Source organism: Sorghum bicolor, chromosome 3 (assembly GCF_000003195.3).
Source record: "Sorghum bicolor cultivar BTx623 chromosome 3, Sorghum_bicolor_NCBIv3, whole genome shotgun sequence".
NCBI lineage: Eukaryota > Viridiplantae > Streptophyta > Magnoliopsida > Poales > Poaceae > Sorghum > Sorghum bicolor.
In genome coordinates, this window is record NC_012872.2 from 11,278,653 (window position 1) to 11,300,165 (window position 21,513).

Below are 21,513 nucleotides of genomic sequence, written 5' to 3' on the forward strand. Positions count from 1 at the left end.
TGAGGATGTATAGCTACTCCCAAATCCCAATTAACGGTATTTCTCAATCACAATAATAGATAGATAAGTGTACCGTCATGCAGCCTGCAGGTTTGTTTGGGAGTTAGGACTTGGGAGTACCAGAATTCTCATAGAAATTGAATTGCGTCGTGCGAGATCCAAGTTTCAGAGCCTAGGCTTTGACTCCCTCGGGCATAAAACCAAATTCACCTGCCCAAGCCCGACGTTACATTCTGTTCTTTATAAGCGTTCACCACGAATCATTATACTCCAGAGGCAATTTGTTCAAATCTATATGTTCTTTATCCAGCACGTAAGTCTAGTTCGTTGCTCCAATTGAAGCCAATGCAAACAGAAAATATTATACACACACATTGAACATCGACTAAGTTATTATTCCAGACACACGGACTGGTACACTCTGATTCCAAAGACTGGAAGCAGTGTATTTAAGTTCTTTCGACGGGTGAAATGAGAATTAGTTTATTCCTTGCTGCAGAGTAATCATGCCGCACAACCAAACTGAAGACCGCGAAGTTCATTATTGAGCGGCTACGCTAGGAGGGTACCAGTCATCACAGTAACAGCTTCTCCCTGAATTCGCACTCTCCTGCCTGCAGCTTCTAACTCCAGGTATAGTATTCCACTCCGTGGAGATGCCTGGTGACATAAGAATGGATTAAAAAAAAAACAATCTGATGATTTATCAAGGAAACACTAAAGTGTTGCACAAACATTACTTGAAATGCCGTCAATTTGTGTTTCCCCAGCTTCCCACCCCAATAAGGTGCCAAGACACAATGTGCACTGCCGCAAACGGGGTCCTGTCAAAACATAGTGATTAGAGAGTTAGGACTTAGGTTGTAGTAGGAGTATTAAAACTAACACAAGCAGACAAACCAAAACTAAATCGTCAGGAACAGGAGAACCGGACATTGTACCAGGCTACCAGCCACAAACATTTGTAATTCACTACTACAAAAAATAGTTTATTTTCTAGATAAATGCAGAAATAAGATATTCCAATTCCATGATAGCATATTCTCCAAGGTAAAGAATGTTATGTATAAACAAGAACAGTGAAACCAGGCTTGTGAGGTGCTTAGTGCCTTATTAGAAGGATGGAATGTGATTGTATGATGATGCAGAATAGCTATTCTGATAGATCATTCACCATGCATAGAATATGTATGGCTTCTGGTTAAGGATCAATATGCATCTCTAATTGAGAAAAGGAGGCCACAAGAATATAGGTAACTGGTGTTCATTACATGTATGTAGTCATAAGACAACTTTGCAGCATTCATAGTAGACAGGCAGGAAAATAAAGCATCCATGAGGTACCATAAAGGTACATGAGAACAGTCACAAATTCTCCTATACGTATTTGATACTAAAATGTCTAATACTCCATTAGTTTATGTTAAGCAATCTTGGCTCCCCCAATGTATATGTTTTGGACAAAGAGTATGACATCACCTCAGGTATCCCAAATTTTGGGCAGAAGAAACGACTGAAGAAGTCATAACCAGATCCAGCAGGCGCTGGCCCTGTAACAATAATTCCTCTGCCTGAACATATTTTGATTTCATGAATGTTAGGAATGATATCAGCAACCTCTTTTCCTGATGAAAGCTCCACCTGAATGCAAAATCAGATTTTCTTGTGATGAGTTACCTGAACAAACGGAACTCCCTCATTACCACTATTGTTTACCTTTGTTTCAATGCTTCTACGTAAACTTTATGCAGCCTACAAATAATTTTAGTGCTGTTGTTTTATGTAGGATTATCATGTTTTCAAAATTTCGTTTGGAATCTTTCCACCAATTTTCATGTTGGTAAATTTTGGATATCAAATTGCATTACTAAACAGGCACCTACATCAGTAGCATTAAAGCAAAATAAGGATTAGGAGAATTACAATGAGGTCACCGGCCGTCGTTGCCTTGTGAACGCTGACAATGGAGGCTCCGTTCAGGGTCTTGGGGATGGACGGCAGCTCGGAAGGATGGCAATCAACAAGGTCAATCATGGGGAAATCCAGCTCAATGAACAGTTTCCCCTCGCCTGACACGCCCGTGCTCTCCGGCGCAGGAACCCTTTTGGCGGTAAGAATCCCCGACTTGGTCGAGAACTCGATGAGCGTCTCGTGCTCCGCGAGGACGGATGTGAAGAGGAAGTGGGCGGAGGCCAGCGTCGCGTGGCCGCAGAGCTCCACCTGGAACCGCGTCAAGAGAAGACTCGAGACTGGATTACGCGCAACTGTGTGACGATGAGTCGGGTGGGTACCTACCTCAGCGGCGGGGGTGAACCATCGGAGCTGGAACCGCGGGGCGGCGCCAGACGCGGAGGAGTCCCGGAGGAGGAAGGCGGTCTCGGAGAGGTTGAACTCGGCGGCGACGGACTGCATCCACCGCTCGTCAGCGGCCTTGGCGGCGTCCTGGAGGAGGCACACCGCGGCGGGGTTGCCCCTGAACGGCTCCGCCGTGAAGGCGTCCAGCTGCGGACGACCACGGCGACGATGTCAGGTATCCTCCTGCGAGCTGATAAGAAAAGGGAGCATCGCTCCCGTCCAAGAGAGTACAGAGCAGTACTACTGACCACTGCGTACTGGGTGCCATTCTTGCCCATTCCTGCGACGAAGAAACAGCTCCGGGCTCCTGTGCTATGGCCGCCGGCGGCGGCTGCTGCTCCTTTTTACTACGAACAGGGCTGCTTTTGCTTTTTTTTTTATGCACGATTAACATGAGTGCGTTGTCCTGACTGCTGAATGTTGCAATCAGCAATGACCACATCGAGCTTGTCGCCTCTCTCGAAATCGAAAAATCGAAAATACATGTTTGCTTGGGACTACCAGAATTCTCACAGCAATTGAACCGCATCATGCGAAACCACTAATTCGAGACCATAGAAATGTTGTCCCCCACCCCGATGTGGCGAAGTTCCACTCAGTGTTCTTTTTTCAAGCACTGTTCACCACGGAATAGTACTCCCTCCATTCCAAATTATAATACACTTATACATCGCTTTAATTATATATTAGACATAGTCGCTTTAATTATATATTAGACATAGTGTAGTATAGCCGCCCATTATAGACATGGCTTGTCGGTCTTTGATATTGGTACACTGCTGCTGCTCCGTTCTAAATTATAAGGAATTTTAGTTTTTCTCTATATAGTTTTTATTGTGCACCTAGATAGTGTAAGTCTAGATTTATAGTAAAATATATGTACCTATAAAGGTAACATAACTTATAATTTGGAACAGGGGAATACATGTTAGTGTTGTCGTGCTGGCTGCTAAGTTTGCAATCAGCAGTGACGGCATAGTCATGAAAATGAAATGAAATGAAATGAAATAGGGGTCTGACCAGCAGCCTGCATGTTTGTTTGGGACTTGGGACTTGGGACTACAAGATTTCTCATTAAAAAAACGAATAGAATTGTGAGAGATCCAAATCTGACAAGTCTTGGCACCCTTGGGCATTAGAAGCAAATGTTGACAATTAACTAGTATACTCTACAGACAGTTTGTTCAGATCTATGTTCTTCATCCAGCCCATAAATCTAGTTCATTGCTTCAATTCAAGCCAATGCAAACAGAATATACTGCACACATTGAACATCCACTGATTTATTCAAAAGAAACACCCACATACACTCTGCTTAGTCTGGAATTATACCACAGAGGTTTGATTTAATCCTAGCTGCAGAAGAATTATGCCTCGCAACTAAAGTTAAGACAGCAAACGTCCATTGAGCAGGGCTATGCTAGGAGGGTACCAGTCATCACACTGACAGCTTCTCCCTGAATTCGCACTCTCCTGCGTGCAGCTTCTAACTCCAGGTATAGTGTTCCACTCCGAGAGGATGCCTAGTGATATATGGATGAATTCAAAACCCAATCGATGATTGATCAAGGAAACACTAAAGTGGTGCAAGAACGTACTTGAAATGCTGTCAGTTTGTGTTTCCCCAGCTTCCCACCCCAATAAGGTGCTAAAACACAATGCGCGCTGCCACAAACAGGATCCTGTCAAAACATAGTGATTAGAGGGTTAGGCTGTAGGAAATTTGTAAAGGTAACACAAGCATGAAAACCAAAACAGAATTCCTGAATGTTCAGGCCCAGGAGACCAGTACATTGTACCCAACACAAACATTTGTAGCTTGTTACTAAAAAAATAGTGGATTTTTCTGACAAGTACAGCAATGAGATATTCCAATTCCATGATAATATGTTCTCACTGAGATAAGGATTAGTATGTAAAAAAAAGAACAGTGAAACCACACCTGTAAGGTGCTAAATGCCTTATGGAAAGGAATTAATGTGATTGTATCATGTAAAGATTAGCTATTCGCCTATTCTAATAAATTATTCTCCATGCACGGAATATGTATGGCTTCTCATATCAGGTTAAGTGTCAAATTTCTAACTGAGAAAAGAAAGTCACAATGCAAGAATATAGACATGTCGGGTTTATTACGTTCTTAGTCAAAACTCAAAAGATAACTTTCCACTTTGCAGCATCCATGGTAGAGCATTCATGACAGCAATCACAAAGTATCCTATAAATACTTGATACTAAAATGGATAATACTGCATTTTTGTGTTTTATGTTAAGCAATCTTAGCTCCCCCAATGTATATATTTTTGGACATAAAGTATGTCATCACCTCATCTATCCCAAATTTTGGGCAGAAAAAACGTGTGAAGAAGTCATAACCAGATCCAGCTGCCGCTGGCCCTGTAACAATAATTCCGCTGCCAGAACACATTTTAATTTCATGAATATTAGGAGTGATATCAGCAACCTCTTTTCCTGATGAAAGCTCCACCTGAAAGCCAAATCAGATTTTCTTTTCATGAGTTACCTGAACAAACTGAACTCCGTCATTACCACTCTTGTTTACTATCTTTGTTTCATTGCCTCTACTTAAACTTTATGCAGCCTACAAAATGTTTTAGTGCTGTGTACATAGGATTATGATGTTTTTAAAATTTTGTTTGGAATATCTTATATCTCCATCGTGGTCTAGGAAAATGATCATGGTGGTAGTAGTCACAGACATACAGTAAATTGGTTCTTCTATCCATTTTCATGTTGGTAAATTTCGGATTTAATGCTTGGGCATCAAGTGCATTGCTGTTTACTAGGCAGGCACCTACATCAGTAGCATCACAAAATCTAGACATTTCGAGCAGGAAAGCGAAATAAGGATTAGGAGAATTACAACGATGAGGTCACCAGTTGACTTGTGAACACTGATAATGGAGGCTCCGTTCAGGGTCTCGGGGATGGACGGCAGCTCGGAAGGATGGCAATCAACAAGGTCAATCACGGGGAAATCCAGCTCAATGAACAGTTTCCCCTCGCCTGACACGCCCGTGCTCTCCGGCGCAGGAACCCTTTTGGCCGTAAGAATCCCCGACTTGGTCGAGAACTCGATGAGCGCCTCGTGCTCCGCGAGAACGGATGTGAAGAGGAAGTGAGCGGAGGCCAGCGTCGCGTGGCCGCAGAGGTCCACCTGGAATGGAATGGCGTCACGAACGCCTGTGTGAAGACCGAATTACGAGAAACTGTGCGACGATTAGGCGGATGGATCGGATGCGTACCTCAGTGGCGGGGGTGAACCATCGGAGCTGGAACCGCGGGACGGCGCCGGCCGCGGAGGAGTCGTCCCGGAGGAGGAAGGCGGTCTCGGAGAGGTTGAACTCGGCGGCGACGGACTGCATCCAGCGCTCATCGGCGGCCTTGGAGGCGTCCTCGAGGAGGCACACCGCGGCGGGGTTGCCCTTGAACGGCTCCGCTGTGAAGGCGTCCACCTGCGACGACCACGGCGAGTCGGCGACGATGTCAGGCCTCCTGCGAGTGAGATAAGAGAGAACACAGATCTGCACTACTGACCACTGCGTACTTGGTGCCATCCTTGCCCATTCCTGCGGCGAAGAAACAGCTCGGGGCTCCTGTGCTATACTGCCGCCGGCTGCTGCTCCTGGCTATTTCCTATGCCGGTCTTCGAAAGGTCGCCGTCTGCTTTTTGTATGCATGAGGTGCAGTTTGGTTCGGGCCTTGTTTAGTTGCCAGAAAATTTTGCAAAATTTTTCAGAATCCTCGTCACATCAAATCTTTAAACGCATGCATGAAGTATTAAATATAGACGAAAATAAAACTAATTGCACAGTTTGGTCGGAATTGACGAGACGAACTTTTTAAATCTACATAGTACATGTTTGGATAATATTTGTCAAATACAAACGAAAGTGGTACTATTCCTATTTTGCAAAATTTTTTGGAACTAAACAAGGCCTCGGTTAAGGCCTTGTTTAGTCCCAAACAAAATTTGCAAAAATTTTCAGATTTTCCGTAATCTTGTGGCACATGAGCATTAAATATAAATAAAAAAAGTACTTATTTATACAGTTTATCAGTAATTTGCGAGACGAATCTTTTGAGCCTAGTTAGTCTATGATTAGACAATATTTGTCAAATACAAATGAAAATGTTGCAGTGCTCATTTTGCAAATTTTTTCGAAACTAAACAAGGCTTATAAATACAGCTAGTGAATAATTTACGAGATGATTTTTTTAAACTTAATTAATCTATGATTGGAAACTAAAACGAGTCTTAATGGGAGTTTCATATGAGTTTCATTTATATTAAATAAGTTATCATATAGGCTTTTTTTATGACATGGCAGTGTATTTAAGAAGAGAGAGAAAGTTGAGTTTCATCTAGATAAAACTCTCTTGGTACAATTACCAACTCTCTATGAGTCTTGGAATTAAATGCCTATCAAACTATGAAATGAAATTCTCCATCGAAAGTGGATAGGGCTAGATATCAAGCCAGATCGGCTCGTCAGTGGCTCGGCTCGTTATAACTCGGCTCATTATGGCTCGGCTCGTTATAGCTCGTTATACAAACGAGCTAGAAGGTTAGCTCGGTTCGGCTCGTTAGGGAGCTCAAGCAGCTCGTTTGGCTCGCGAGCCAAATCATAAAAACATAGTACAAAGAGACTATAAATTTATAAAAGCAATTGAGCAACAAATACATCACATGCATACTTAAAATGAACTAAACAAAGTACTTATAGCTTTAACAATTCAACAAAGTAGAGTTTTGTCCAGCTAGCCCACTACGATCATGACCGTAACTACATGATAGTCATACTCATACAGTTTAAGTATCATCCATTGACGGATAAAGTTAGGGATTCACAAATGGGCTAAATCGAGCTACTGAGAAATATTTAGGCATATAGGCGAGCCAATTTTAGTTGCTAGCATGATAATTCTCTGGCTCGTTATGGCTCGCAAGCAGCTCACGAGCTGGCTCGTTATAAAACGAGCTGACTTATTATAAAACGAGTTGAGCTCGAACCGAGCTATTAACGAGCGAGTCAAGCGAGCTAGCGAGTTACGAGCTTTTTGTCTAAGCTTTAAAAGTGAGTGTTTCATCCAAGTTTTATTTTATTTCATATAACATAGTAGTCTTGAAAACAACAACATGAAACTTTCTATTAAGATTGGTCTAATTGTTATAGTTAAAAATATACTACAATATATATTAAATTTTACTCTAACCCAACACGCCTTAAAACACGAGTGTGCGTTCTGCTGACTTCCGAATGTTACGATCAGCAATGATGACATCGAGCTTGTCGCCTCTCTCGAAACACGAGTGTGCGTTCTGCTGACTTCCGAATGTTACGATCAGCAATGATGACATCGAGCTTGTCGCCTCTCTCGAAAATGTACCGAAACAGGATATCAACTACAGGGTTGCTGGGGACAACCGGAATTCAGGAAGCGGATATTGTTCAATTATTGACTAATTAAATTTAAAAAATTTGTCTTATAAATTAAAAGTACTGTATAATTAGTTATTTTTTTATCTATATTTAATGTTTCTTGTATGTGCCGCAAGATTCGATGTGATGAAAAATCTGTAAATTTTTTTTGGAAACTAAACAAGGCATAGCCAAGAAATGCCTCGGCTCCCTTGGGCATCATACCAAAGCCACAAAAATGCCTTGGCTCCCTTGGGCATCATACCAAATCCACAGGCAGGTTGCTCAGATTTATATGTTATGTTATTTGTCCGGCCTGTAAATCTGGTTCATGCTCCAATTGAAGCCGATGCAAATTGAAATAATGCACACACTGAACACCGATTAATTCATTCCAGAAAAACAGATGTCATACACTCTGATTCCTTAGTCTGGGCGCAGTGTATCTAAACATCTTACACGGGTCGTAAGAGATTTAATTTATTCGCAGCTGCAGAGGAAGTATGCCCCACAAACTGAAGATAGATAGCCCAAGTTCATTGACAAGCTCAGATCTGGTCCAGGATCACCTCTGCACTAGAAACCTTAAAGTCGGACGGTACTTCCTCAACATTGAAAGACTTGATCTTACCATTGTCAACAAAGGCTGACCACCTAAAAATGACAATGTTGTCAAGATTTAGACCAGAAGACATAAACCAAGCATAAGATGTATTGTTGTTACTCATGAGCACTGGAAATGAAGTATACTTTCCTTGATTATTAATGGGGAAATGTAAAAGATACTCTAAGAACGGTTGTTATCATGTTAGACAGGGATGTCCTCTATAGTATTATGAACCTAGTGAATGAAAGCAACACTTCACTATATGGTGGTCATTCACAATTTTGTATGCAGCTATAGCATGTGGTTCAGCTGACAAGGGCATGGCTGGAAATAAATTACATAAAGGTGTCCAAAGAGACATTCAACTAAACAAGGACAATTTTGTCAGAACTCAGAAGAGCTTTACTAATCAGGCAGTAATTCAGTATTAAACTACATAACACCAATCTTCAACTGTAATATAAGGGCACAAGTTTAAGAATGACTGCAAGTTAAATCCAATAACCTGTGAGAACGGCGGCCAAGCAAAGCAGCAGAAAGGTCTATCTCCAAATCCAAGCTTTTGTGGAAACTCCCATCAAAGTCACCGTAGAACTCAATCTATATTTTCCAATCATTGCACATAGGAAAAATATGAATATGCATATGATCTCAAGGGAATTAATATAAAGTTACAAATAACTAGCAACTGCACGTACTCAAATTTGCAGGTTTTTTTGGCTAAGATCCTAAGATGATACATCTGAAACATGTTTCCCATAAATTTTATATCTAAATTAGATCATTCAATCATTCATCAGTATAGAGAAATTGGGGTGAGCTTTACGAGACATGACATGAAATTTGCATTTTGTAGTTTAATGCACCAAGGTGAACAGAGTGCAGCAGAAGTATAAAAAAAAGCACCACATCTGAATTATTTCGTTAGGTTTGCTAGGTCCAAAAAAAATTGCAAAAATGCTGCATTAGGTTTGCTAGGTTTTCAGATTCCCCGTCACATCGAATCTTGCGGCACATGCATGGAGTATTAAATATAGATAAAAAAATAACGAATTGCACAGTTTGCCTGTAATTTGCTAGACGAATCTTTTGAGCCTAGTTAGTCCATGATTGGACAATATTTGTCAAATACAAACAAAAATGCTGCAATGTCCATTTTGCAAAAAAATTTGGAACTAAACAAGGGCAGGTGGGAGAACAAGGAAAACATCACAGGTTGACTGCATATAGGACAATTGTCAATAGCAACAAATGATGGGAATATAATGATGACAAACATTTATGTAGTTGAGAACACCAAACAAGTAATAACACCGGACAGCAAAAGGCAGATAGTCATATCACATTGATAATAGCACAATTACTTGGATACATACGTTATATGCCCTCATTATATTTCAGATTATGTGCTAATAACTTGGTAATCAAGTAAAGAATAAAGATTGAAGGGTAGTTACTTACTGCATCTTTGGCCTCTAGCTTTTCTGCCCATCCATTCAGGACATATGGATCATTCACAGCTACACAGATAACAGAGTCGATTCCTTTTGCTTTCAACTTGTCAATATTCTTCTTGTAACTAGGAACATGTGCTTGTGAACAAACCCCTGTATATGCACCCTGCAATAAATTGAAAAGATAGTTGCCAAACCATATGGTCATTAGAACATTTGAAGTGAGAGAATTCTGCCTTTCAGAATAAAAGATGGAGAAAGACAATACAAAGAACAATACCAAAGGTGTAAGTTTACAAATTCCAATGTACTGAATTGCCAAGGAAACAACAATGACTAGAAACTCTGGGAGTAGGGTGTAATGTGTCACAATCACAATGTTTTTTCATGGCTTAGAAAAATGGAACATGGATTCTGTGTTATGCTCTTACAACATTGTCCTCGAGTATCATGGAGTACACCTATCCTTATTGCCCTATCAGATGAGACGAATGAAATGTAATGTTTTCTCCTAGGCATCAGAGATGAACACCTCTAGTTTGTAGAAACACCATCCAATATATAAGATACAGCATTCAGATTTCACCATGGTCACTGAAACAACATTACAACATAACTTCCCATTCCCAATTCTTACGTCTATTTACCAAATCAACGTCTTAACAATAAAAAAGAGGGTTAATTGGATACATGCCATTGCAAATATCACGTTTAAACACCCATAAACAACGTTCTACTGAGGCATCCCTAATCCCCAAATGCAAATTCAGACCTAGCAAACCTAACGAAATAATTCCGCACCAATGCAAACAACGGCCTCATCTAGCGACCCTAAAATGGCCAAACATCTACATGGAGAGCGGAATGGAAGTAGTGAGGAGGCGAACTTACGGGCAAGCCGAAGATGACCACCTTCTTCCCCTGCAAGCAAAAGGACAGCAAGCAAAGAATCCCGGGTCAACACAACTGAATCGGCCGGTATGGACTATCTAGAAGAAGAAGAAGACATGGGCGATGTGGGAAGAGCAGCGCTGCGCACGTAGAAGATGTCCTTGAGAGGCGTGGTGGCGAACTTGGTGGCGACGCCCTCGTCCCAGGACCGCGCCTTCTGCAGCGACACGCCGGGCGCGGCCGAGACGATGTCGGACCCCACCGACGCGAAGCCCCTAGCCGCGCCCCATAGCGCCGCCGCCGCGGAGCGCCCCGCCCTCCTCGCCAGCGGCGCCGCCATGGATTCCTTTTCCGATTCTGTGTCTCTCTCCCACAATAGTCGAGTTAGAAAATGGGAAGACCGAGAGGCTCCGTGAGGCTGATAGCATGCCCGTTGGATCAGATCGGTGTTGATCTCGCCGTCGAATAAAGTGTTTTGCTTTGGGCTCGGCCGGTGGCCCATTGCGTATGCACGATGTTTTGTTTCTCAAAAAAAATAAAAACTATGAAACAATATTTTTGAAACTATATTTGTTTTTTTTTAACATGGGTGGTAGCGGTTCTGCTAAAAAAACGTGGGTTGGCAGCGGTTTAAATCTAGGTGGCACCAGAGAGTAAATCAGACTAGATGGATAGTCGTTAAAATCCATAAAATCGTGCAATTAAGAATTCAAAAACCTGATCTTTAAACTACTTTTATATTTTTTTCTAAAATCATTATCTATATTATGATGTCTAATTTAGAACTATTTCAATTTTTGTGACTCGGTTTTCATGTTTATTTGCTAGTAGATGATCTTGGTATGTGTACCCCTCTATTCCAAAATATAAGAGATTTTAGCTTTTCTAGATGCATTGCTTTATCTATGCACTGTTTGGTTCAATTTGTGGGTTGTGATAAATTGTTGTGAGCTATGTGATATAGAAAAGTTGTAAATTGTTTGGTAAATGTGATATAGAAAAATTGTACATTGTGATACAGAAAAAATTGTAAATTGTTAAAGGGTCAAAAGGATTTTATTTTATTTTATTTTTGCGAATTGGATTTTTTTTCATTTCTAATAACCACAAAATGGTAAATGTTTATATAATTCTTGTAAAATTTCTATCACACAGGATAATGAAGAGAGACGGCAGGATGCTGACGAGTGACAATCGTCCAGCATGGCGGCTGGCAACCCCCTAGTGTGACAATTATAGCGGTTCACATACATGTCATAATTTACATGAACAATCAGCTACTCTAAAACTTAAGCAAGAAAATGAATAGTGACATCATCTATCGTGTTCGCAATATAAGGAGTTATATACATCTTCACTCAAAGCCTGATGCTCCTAGGCTGAGGCCAACACAAAACATCCATGGGTCTTAGCTACAACAAGCCTACAATGCAGCTCGTCCTTGGCCCTTTGGTAGCTTCTTTGTTCCAGAATCTTCCATATCCTTTAGTTTGTAAGTAGCCAATGCCCACGCGTTGGTACGGGTGATAAAACCAATTAATCCAATTTGCTCCCATAAGAAGGGTTTCCAAAACAATGTTGGCACCAATAACGAAGTTACAGCGACACATGATCTATTAATTTGCATCACTGGTATAAGGCCATCCTCAATGGGAGTTTCATGACACAGTTTCCAACACATCAATATTTTGGAAACAGTGCATAGAAGTTTCATGGGGATGAAACTCTCTCTGCTCCCATGAAACTCTTATCATCTCTCTCTTCATTAATATAGCGCCACATCAGCATATTTAATGTGTATGAAACTCTAATGAAACCCCATTGAGACTGGCCTAAGTGGAAATGAAACATTAAACATTAATCAAACTATATATAGCAGTTCACACCTTGCAGTCCAAGGCATATGTTGTGTGATTCTTTTAATGGAATGAATGCTCACTGTTTGAGATACAAGACCAAGGGCAAGTGCCTGGTAGTGTCTTTTGTGAGCTCAAAGTTGCTCAAGAGGAGAAAAATGGTAAGAATTGCAAAAGAAATATATTGCCATGTCATTGAAATTAAGTACCTGCAAGGCTACAGTAGAGCTAAACGGCTTTGTAAACAAATCAAAACAAGGGTGCTCGAGGTCAGGTAGCACATCTGCAGGAAATTCACGTACATCTCCGCCAACAAAGCTGGTACAAGAAGCATTTTGTAGCAGTAATGGCCTGAAGGTCACTGGAAACACATGTCAAGTGCAATTTGTAGCAGGGACATGGTGCTTAGAACTCTACCATATAGTGAGTGCATGGTTCAATCTGTTGTTACAGAATTTGAGTGCAGAGAAGTGAATAAGAGATCTAAACACAGACCACAAAACGGTTGCCAAAAATCAAAAGATTCATAATGAAATCATGTCAACAAATATTTTTATAGAGATATCAATATAATGGATCCTTAGAAGAAAGCTCAGTCAAGATACTGTAACAAAAGAATTAACTATTTAGGAAGCTTGTCGACCATGGAAAGATATGCCATAAAGCTAAAACTTCAGGTCTGAGCATCCTCTAGATCATATTTTTCATTAACCCAAATATGAAAGGACCTGTCATCACTCTATCTCAACTACTTACAATAAAAGAAGAATATAACACCGATGAATATTCTAGTCACAATACTTTTTAATAAAAAAAGTTAAAGAGACATTATACGCTGGTTTATAGGAATTTCTAAGAAACGATACATTCCAGGTTTCTCTTTTTAGGAGTAGAGAAATCAGATTGTACAACACATCAAATGTCTGGTTTTAATCATCAATCAAAGAAAAATGGCTAGGTTTTCAGGTGAGGCTATTTTCTTTTTCTTCATCAACATGAAGCTAAAACTTATTACAGATCAACCACGGTGGTTACATTGACTAATGACTACTTAAAAGGCATGCATGAATATAAAACAAAAAGGTTGTTAGTTTAATAAGTATGGGCACAAAGGCTTCTGGCTAACTTTCAGATAAGCGGATGCTCAGTACTAACTGAAATTCTGTGTATAACGCCTTCTGATAATCTTGGTAGAAAACAGGGAAGAACACAGCCATGTGGCTAACCTGCATCAGAAGCTAGATAGAGTCCGGCCATCCCATTTCTCCCCAAGCTTAAATAATGGCATCGTTTCTCGTTTCCCCTTGCCCATTTCTTCAGGTGCAAGTTTCCTCATTCCTGGAGTGTCTTGAATTGGCCCAGGTGCAATTCCATTTACTCTAATGCCGTAATCTGTTCCCCATTCCAGAGCCAATGATCACCTGCCTATAGAAGCCGATCAATCAGGAGAAATCTACATACTTCATTGATTTTCTCTTGCAGAGTGGTTCAGAGAAGGTCCAAGTACCTTGTTAGAAGAGACATGAATTTGGTATCAAGCTGCAGTGTATTGCAGCATTGCGCTTATGTTAATGATGACGCCACCCGAGGAAGAACCTCTCCCTCGTCCACCCTTTTTGAGATACTTGAGGGCTTCATAATACATTGTGTACCCAGTGTCAATGTCAAGAACTGCAGAGAGAAAATATTTTCAATGTGAATTGCTCTGAAACATAGTATTAAGGGCCGTAATACAATAAACTTCAGTTGCATGTAGGCCAATATAAATTTCAGTTGCACAGAGGCTTTTTTCAGTATTGTAGACAGCTTTGTCTGCATATATAGGGCCTGTTTGGTTAGCCCCTCCTAAAGTTTAGTCAGCTAAGTCTAGTCCAATTTAGTCACTTTTCACCCAATCACTATGACTAAATGGGACTAAATGGGCTTTAGCCAACTAGTCACCAAATTGTTGCTAGAAGAGACTAAAAGGGACTAAATCTCACCTTTTAGTCGCTTAGAAAAAAAACACCCTGACTAAAAGGGACTAAAAGGCCTCTTTTAGTCACCCAAACCAAACACCCAGTGACTAAAGTTTAGTCCCTGGTTTAGGTGACTAAAGTTTAGGAGGGGAAAACCAAACAAGGCCATAGTTAAGCATGAAAAAACACCTCAATAAAAACTGTACAGGCAGGAACATTAATCCAAATTGTGTATTACTGCTTCCAACTTATTTTTTGTTGGTAATAAGTTGCGTAGCTGAAAAGGTAAATTATACATTTGAACTAAAAAATCTAAATCAAACTGGATATTCGGTTATAGCCAAGATAGTCTGCAAGCTTATCTAATTCAACATGTGTTCCTGGAATAAGGACAACTCTGCATGACAGATTTTGAGTTTGAAAGCATTTAGAATGATTGTCTGGATATGTGCACTGTCAAGGTGGTGTGCTCATCTTAATTGTTAACTGTGCCAAGGCCTCTTAAGACATAACTTTGGTCATATGCCTATCATTGGTACCATGTGGTTCATGTATGTGTCTATTTCTGAACAAGCTATGGGATCCTAGTATTCAGAAGTTTATATATGCATCTACAAAATGGTATATCAAAAGTTCAAAACAGTAGAAGTTCATGGTTTTTTTCTATAGAAAAATCTGATTTCACGTGCAAAGCACCTGAACCTCATCAAACTTATCTGCTACTGCATAGTGGCTTCAGAAACAGGTAAGCACAGGTTGGTGCTTCAGAAAATACCTAAATCTACAAGAAATGCTGGGGAAAAAATGAACTGAGTTGATGGCCAATGCAATATGAAACTCAAAGTGATTGAGTATTCTAAAAATCTCTACTACTGTTGAAACCAGGAGGGTTATAGGATGTCAATATCAGACTCCTAAGCAGGGTTGTAGCATGCCAATACCAGACTCCTAAGCATTATTTTTGTCTACTCAGAGAACTGATCCAGATTAAGAAAACAAGCAACTAACTCTGACAGCACAAAGCTGCTCCTCTGACCCTATACATAACTTAAAAAATATACTGGCTCAGGGATCAAAGAAAATTAAGCTCTTGAACAGGTTGTAATATCACAGTTTGGCAACTTAGCAAATAAATTGGTCAATATAAAAAACCTTGCGATAATCAGGGTGCAGATTTATTACCAGAAAAGCACTGAACTTGAGTTCTGAGTTTCAGGTTGATACAGTCAGAGAAGCACCAAAGTAACTCTGCATGAGATAGGAGATTGATAGTCAGTATGACAAAATCGGTGTGAAATCTGAATGGCATATTCAATTATTATAAACAACCGGAACCGCTCATCTAGTTTAGAAAACCTTCTAGCAACCAGGAATTACACAAGCATTGTCTGAAAATACACAATACAGAATCTCATACAGGAAGTTAGTTCATGCAGTCAAAAAACTGCATATCCGATTGTAAATAGGACTACCGTTCATTCAGAAACATCTGGCAGCAAGGAAAATCTAACTGATAGACAAAAGGCACATCCATCATACATTATGAGTTACAATATTTTGAGAATGCTCACATAAAGGTACACGTAACAGCACAAGACATGTGATCAGTCAATACATAAGATGACTAATACGAAAATCTGTGTTATCAGAGAATAAACATCCATACAAAGATTCGATGCGAGAGGCTACTCTAAAATTTACATGAACAATCAGCTACTCTAAAACCTAAGCAAGACAATGAATAGTGACATCATCTATCGTGTTCACAATATAAGGAGTTATATACATCTTCACTCAGCCTGATGCTCCTAGGCTGAAGCCAACACAAAACATCCATGGGTCCTAGCTACAAGCCTACAATGCAGCTCGTCCTTGGCCCTTTGGTAGCTTCTTTGTTCCAGAGTCTTCCACATCCTTTAGTTGGTAATAATGTGGTGCTATCTCTACCAGCCATTCAGGCTTCAGTTCTGTCACCTGGCGCATAAACTCCTTTGTTGTGAGAACTAATTCGTGGTATACTACCCACCGCGGACGTATCTCTGCTAATCCTGAACTAGGATGGATATGTACGGTCTGAGGGTTCTTGACAGTCTTATATGTACCATCCCTCTGCAACCGTGCAGAATGATGGAAGAAACCTGATGTTATAACTTTTTTAATAGCATCTAAATCACTGGCATTTGAGCAAATCTCAATCTCAACTCTTTCCATAAGCCCCTCTAGTTGATCCCGAATATCCCTTGCCCTCTTCATGCTGCGCACCTGTATATAGTTTTCATAACACCACTGAGTCGAATAGTCTGTTTCTTTCCAAGAATTATACACATTTAGTAGTGCTATATGGTCCCCAACATTGCCAGTGTGGAAGTTCAACCTTGCATTATCTGCATGAACTTGTTTGTCCTTCGGACGATAAAATATAGAATTGCCAATTGACAACATGGATGCAACGGAGATGATCTCATCAGAACACTTATATTTCTCTGAAGCAACAATCATCTTCGACAACATAGGATCCAGTGGAAATTCTGCCATTCTTCTTCCAGTCTTAGTCAACTCTCCACGACTGTTGAGTGCACTGAGAGCAAAAAGTTGTTCCAGAGCCCTTAACAGGGCTTCTGATGGAGGTGGATCCATGAAGTCAAAGTTAACCAAGTCATGAATACCAAGACTCTTGAGTGTAAGCACAACATTCGCAAGATTGGTTCGTTGGATCTCTGGAACAGTATTATCTTCTAGGTCGTGCATGTAGTTATAACTCGTGTATAGACGGAAGCATTTTCCAGGTCCAGTGCGTCCAGACCTTCCTGCCCTCTGGTTTGCTGAAGCTTTTGAGATAGGATTAATAAGTAGAGATTCCATTCCTGTGCGGGGATTGTATGATTTGATCTTACAAAAGCCTGGATCAATAACATACTTTATACCATCAATGGTTAGTGAAGTCTCAGCTATATTAGTGGCCAGAACCACCTTACGGGCACCCTCGGGGGTTGGCTCAAATATCTTAGCTTGAAGCTCGGTAGGCAGATTTGCATAAATAGGACATATAATTAATTCTGAAATTTTGGTGCCTAAGCCCCTTGTTCTGTGTTTAAGGATTTCATCAACTGTTTCAATTTCCTCCTGACCTGTAAGAAACACCAGGATATCTCCAGGGGGTTGTGTCACATGTATCTGTAAAACAGTGACAATTGCTGCATCTATGTAATCAGCCTCTGGGGCTTTTGTATAATGAATTTCAACAGGGTATCGCCTCCCAGGTATCTTGAAAATAGGAGCTGAATCGAAGTAGTCACTAAATTTTTCTGCATCAAGCGTGGCACTCGAAATGAGCAACTTCAGGTCTGGTCGAAAACGAGAAATATCCTTCACCAGACCAAATAAGATATCCGTGGAAAGGGTACGCTCATGAGCCTCATCCACCATGACAACACTGTAGCTAGCCAAATCTGGTTCACCAAGGAACTCCCTTAGAAGCATTCCATCAGTCATGTACTTAATAATTGTTTTATCTGAAGTGCAATCCTCAAATCTTATAGAGTAACCAACCTCATGTCCAAGTTTAACACCCATTTCTTGAGATACTCTTGCTGCAACACTCATGGCAGCCACTCGACGAGGTTGAGTACATGCAACCTTTCCTTTCGCAGTATACCCAGCCTCATGAAGGTACTGAGGTATTTGTGTTGTTTTACCGGACCCGGTCTCGCCCACTATGACGATAACCTGATACTCTTCTACAGCCTTAAGCAGTTCATCCCCAAATTTGAAAACTGGAAGCGTCTTTCGCTCATCCTGGAGCTCCCTTTTCAAAATATCTTTTGCTTCAATGTCCTCTTTATCTGAATCGTCTTCAGGCTGGGTTCCTACTATGACTGATGATTTAACAAAATCAATTGTATCTTCGAATACATACTGATACTCATCTGAAGACGGCTTCTTATCTTTGGATCCAAATTGCAGTTTCGATTTTCCTATTTGGTGTTCTCCCCACGCTTCCTGTTCAGCAAAAGGGTTCATTTTATCCTTGGCCTCAGGATCTTTGTACCGCTGCATGGCCACAGAGAATCTCTTTTCTTGATTGACATTTTCACCCATGTCATAAGCTTCAGGCATTTTGTACTCACCAACATCATCAGGAGTCTCAACATGTTCCTTGACAAGATCATATATCTTCATCTTGTATCTCAACTCCTTTTCTTCTGCCTCTGTTAGTTTCACATCCTGAAAAATGTACTGGTGGTCCAGAATTTCATCACGAATTTCCTCAATTTTTTTGTCCCGGCGCTTTTGCAGGTATGCTTGCCTTGAGAATTTTCTCAGATCAGATGTGTCATTCTTGTCCATTGCTTGAGATCTTCTAGTAAGCTCTTCTTGTTCTTCCTTAGATAATTGTCGCTCCATCAACTTCCTTGTGTTAGCCGCATCTCTTTCTCTCATGTTCCTTTCTAGCTGGGCCTTTTCCTGCTGATCTCTAATCCTTTCTTTCTCTTCATCAGAACTTCCATCGCCACTTTCTTCATCCTCCTCTTCTGTTCGCTGACGGACGTTCCTTCCAGAATCTTTTGCCACTATTTCATCATCACCACTGTCTTGATCTGCTTTCCTCCTGAAATGCTTCCGACTCTTAGATGATGGATTTCTTGAGGTCTTTTGACTTGTTGGTGTCTGGTTGTCGGTATCATCATCCTCGTTGGCCAACAGCTTGTAAGTGCTCTGTTTCTGGGCAAGCTTTGCCGCCTCCCTCTCCTGCTTCTGGTAATTACTGATGCCGCTGGCCCTGCGGGGAACCTTGGCGTAGACATCCGACGCGAAGGCACGGGTCTCCGCAGACGAGGTGAACCCGAACTCGACGAGCTTACCCACGAGGTCACCCGTTGAAGAGCACTCCTTCGCGAGCCTGATGACGTACTGGACGACGACGTTCTTGGAGTAGCCCAAGAGGCTCATGAGCTTGTCGGAGACCCACTCCCTGAGCTGCCCATCGGTCGCCATGCCCTAGCCCCTCCGTTGGCCTCCTCGAATCGGACGAAGGGAGTGGAATGGGCGAGGGAAGGCGGGTTGGGCTAGGGTTTATCGGCTGTCAGCGCGAGGTGGGAGAGACACCAGGCGAACCAGAAGACGCGGGGCGTTGCCAGGTGATCTGATGGCGGCGACGGCGAGCCGGCCCTAGGATCTGAGATGTGCAGCTAGTGCACGGGCCGGCCCTAGGATCAGGATCGGAGCATGGAGTAAGGCCTCGTTTAGGCAGTTCGCAAAATTTTTAGTTTTTTTACTATAGTATTTTCATTTTTATTTAACAAATATTGTCCAATTATAGAGTAACTAGGCTCAAAAGATTCATCTCACAAATTACAGGTAAACTGTGCAATCAGTTTTTATTTTCGTCTATATTTAATGCTCCATGCATGCGACCAAAGATTCGATGTGACGGAGAATGCGAACTAAACAAGACCTTAGTTTAGCCCAAAACCAAAAACTTTTCAACACATCGAACCACACATGCATAGAGCATTAAATATAGATAAAAACAAAAACTAATTAAAATCGCGAAACGAATCTTTTAAGTCTAGTTACTCCATAATTAAATAATGTTTGTCAAGTAAAAACAAAGTGCTACAGTGTTAAAATCCAAAAAAAATTTGATCTAAACAAGGCCTAAGGTCAACAGGCACAAGTTGAATCAGGACATAAACTTTGGGTTGTGGATTGGGTTAGGCCTTGTTTAGTTCCATTTTTTTTACAAAATGAACACTGTAGCATTTGTATTTGACATATACTTATCTAATTATAAACTAACTAGGTTTAAAAGATTTGTTTCGTAAATTACAAATTGTGCAATTAATTATATTTTTTATCTATATTTAATGTTGTCGTAAGATTCGATATGACTGAAATCTGAAAAAAAAAATTGGATTTTTTTTTAACTAAACAAGGCCTTAGGATCCAACCATACCAGGGCTAGGCTAAAACTATCATCTAAACCGTCCACGATGAAAATAAAACTATTGTAGAACTATCAAGATGTAAAAACAAATATTTTTAAAAGTTAAGCTAGATTAAACATCTTGTTTTATAGAGGGGGGATTGGACTTTATGATAGTTATAGTTAACAAAAAAAATCATGTTATAATAATCAAGGACGGATCCAAAGGGGGTTGGGTGGGCTCCAGGTCCCCCTATAAGGCCTTGTTTAGTTCGCAAAAATTTCAAGATTTCTCGTCACATCGAATCTTTAGTCGCATGCATGGAGCATTAAATATAGATGAAAATAAAAAACTAATTGCACAGTTTACCTGTAATTTATGAGATGAATCTTTTGAGCCTAGTTACTCCGTGATTGGACAATATTTGTCAAATAAAATCGAAAGTGCTACAGTGGCCAAAAACGAAAATTTTTGCGAACTAAACAAGGCCTAAGTCTGATTTGTCTATTAAATTAGTGTTAATTAGTCTTAAAATCTCTATATGTTTACTATTTAGCCCTCCCTTTGTCCCCATCCTAGATCCACCACTGCTAATAATTAAAGATGACAAATATTGCTCACCCACATATCAAATGGTTTCCTTGTATATTTATAAATAAAAAGGGACGAAAATTTATTCAGCCAAATTTTGACCATCATATTCTCTTTCTGTTTAGGTGTCCCTCTACTTTCCGAAGCATAATAACTCTAGCTGATTTTACTAAGAGTACATCTTGGTTGTTATTATCCGGTTCTTGATCTGAAATCACTCACATACTTTATATGAGCTAAAATAGTTTGCGTTCAACCATAGTACGGAGTCTAATTATAAAATATATTAGAACAAATGATGCAAAACGTAAATTCCATTCAGCTCATAAACATGTTTGATAGCGCCTCTTTAGAATAGATATTTTTTTCCTGAATCATGTGTTTTCGCTACATAAAATTCTTGTATTCCAAAAGACCAAAAGATATGATA

At 40.5% G+C, this 21,513-nt stretch overlaps 4 protein-coding genes across 4 annotated transcripts; all 4 read right to left on the reverse strand.

Annotated features, from left to right (window-relative positions):
• Positions 281-2,920, reverse strand: LOC110434028 (uncharacterized isomerase BH0283-like). The gene is made up of 6 exons (XM_021457544.1): positions 2,604-2,920; positions 2,296-2,502; positions 1,924-2,220; positions 1,480-1,641; positions 741-824; positions 281-660 (listed from the first exon to the last, which is right to left on the reverse strand). Exons 1-6 carry the CDS (start codon positions 2,631-2,633, stop codon positions 553-555), a joined length of 888 nt encoding a protein of 295 aa, XP_021313219.1. The 5' UTR covers positions 2,634-2,920; the 3' UTR covers positions 281-552.
• Positions 3,491-6,056, reverse strand: LOC8054630 (uncharacterized isomerase BH0283). Its single transcript, XM_002457574.2, has 6 exons — positions 5,914-6,056; positions 5,622-5,831; positions 5,240-5,533; positions 4,682-4,843; positions 3,954-4,037; positions 3,491-3,878 (listed from the first exon to the last, which is right to left on the reverse strand). The coding sequence occupies exons 1-6, from the start codon at positions 5,941-5,943 to the stop codon at positions 3,771-3,773; spliced, it is 888 nt and encodes a 295-aa protein (XP_002457619.1). The 5' UTR covers positions 5,944-6,056; the 3' UTR covers positions 3,491-3,770.
• LOC8074509 (peroxiredoxin-2F, mitochondrial) lies at positions 8,162-11,148 on the reverse strand. The gene is made up of 5 exons (XM_002457575.2): positions 10,900-11,148; positions 10,752-10,781; positions 9,868-10,026; positions 8,912-9,006; positions 8,162-8,453 (listed from the first exon to the last, which is right to left on the reverse strand). Exons 1-5 carry the CDS (start codon positions 11,089-11,091, stop codon positions 8,348-8,350), a joined length of 582 nt encoding a protein of 193 aa, XP_002457620.1. The 5' UTR covers positions 11,092-11,148; the 3' UTR covers positions 8,162-8,347.
• Positions 12,656-19,722, reverse strand: LOC8074510 (pre-mRNA-splicing factor ATP-dependent RNA helicase DEAH1). The gene is made up of 3 exons (XM_002457576.2): positions 15,748-19,722; positions 14,115-14,278; positions 12,656-14,032 (listed from the first exon to the last, which is right to left on the reverse strand). The coding sequence occupies exon 1, from the start codon at positions 19,558-19,560 to the stop codon at positions 16,420-16,422; it is 3,141 nt and encodes a 1,046-aa protein (XP_002457621.1). The 5' UTR covers positions 19,561-19,722; the 3' UTR covers positions 12,656-14,032; positions 14,115-14,278; positions 15,748-16,419.

Coding starts and splice junctions, on each gene's coding strand:
- LOC8054630 (XM_002457574.2), bottom strand. CDS start 5,943: ATGGGCAAGGATGGCACCAAGTACGCAGTG. Junction 5,832..5,913: donor ATGGCACCAAGTACGCAGTG/GTCAGTAGTGCA, acceptor TGGTCGTCGCAG/GTGGACGCCTTCACAGCGGA. Junction 4,844..5,239: donor CAACTGGTGACCTCATCGTT/GTAATTCTCCTA, acceptor TTTGGCTTTCAG/GTGGAGCTTTCATCAGGAAA.
- LOC110434028 (XM_021457544.1), bottom strand. CDS start 2,633: ATGGGCAAGAATGGCACCCAGTACGCAGTG. Junction 2,221..2,295: donor GGTTCACCCCCGCCGCTGAG/GTAGGTACCCAC, acceptor ACGCGGTTCCAG/GTGGAGCTCTGCGGCCACGC. Junction 1,642..1,923: donor CGACGGCCGGTGACCTCATT/GTAATTCTCCTA, acceptor TTTTGCATTCAG/GTGGAGCTTTCATCAGGAAA.
- LOC8074510 (XM_002457576.2), bottom strand. CDS start 19,560: ATGGCGACCGATGGGCAGCTCAGGGAGTGGGTCTCCGACAAGCTCATG.
- LOC8074509 (XM_002457575.2), bottom strand. CDS start 11,091: ATGGCGGCGCCGCTGGCGAGGAGGGCGGGGCGCTCCGCGGCGGCGGCG. Junction 10,027..10,751: donor TGGTCATCTTCGGCTTGCCC/GTAAGTTCGCCT, acceptor AATTTATTGCAG/GGTGCATATACAGGGGTTTG. Junction 8,454..8,911: donor CTTGGCCGCCGTTCTCACAG/GTTATTGGATTT, acceptor TGTCATTTTTAG/GTGGTCAGCCTTTGTTGACA.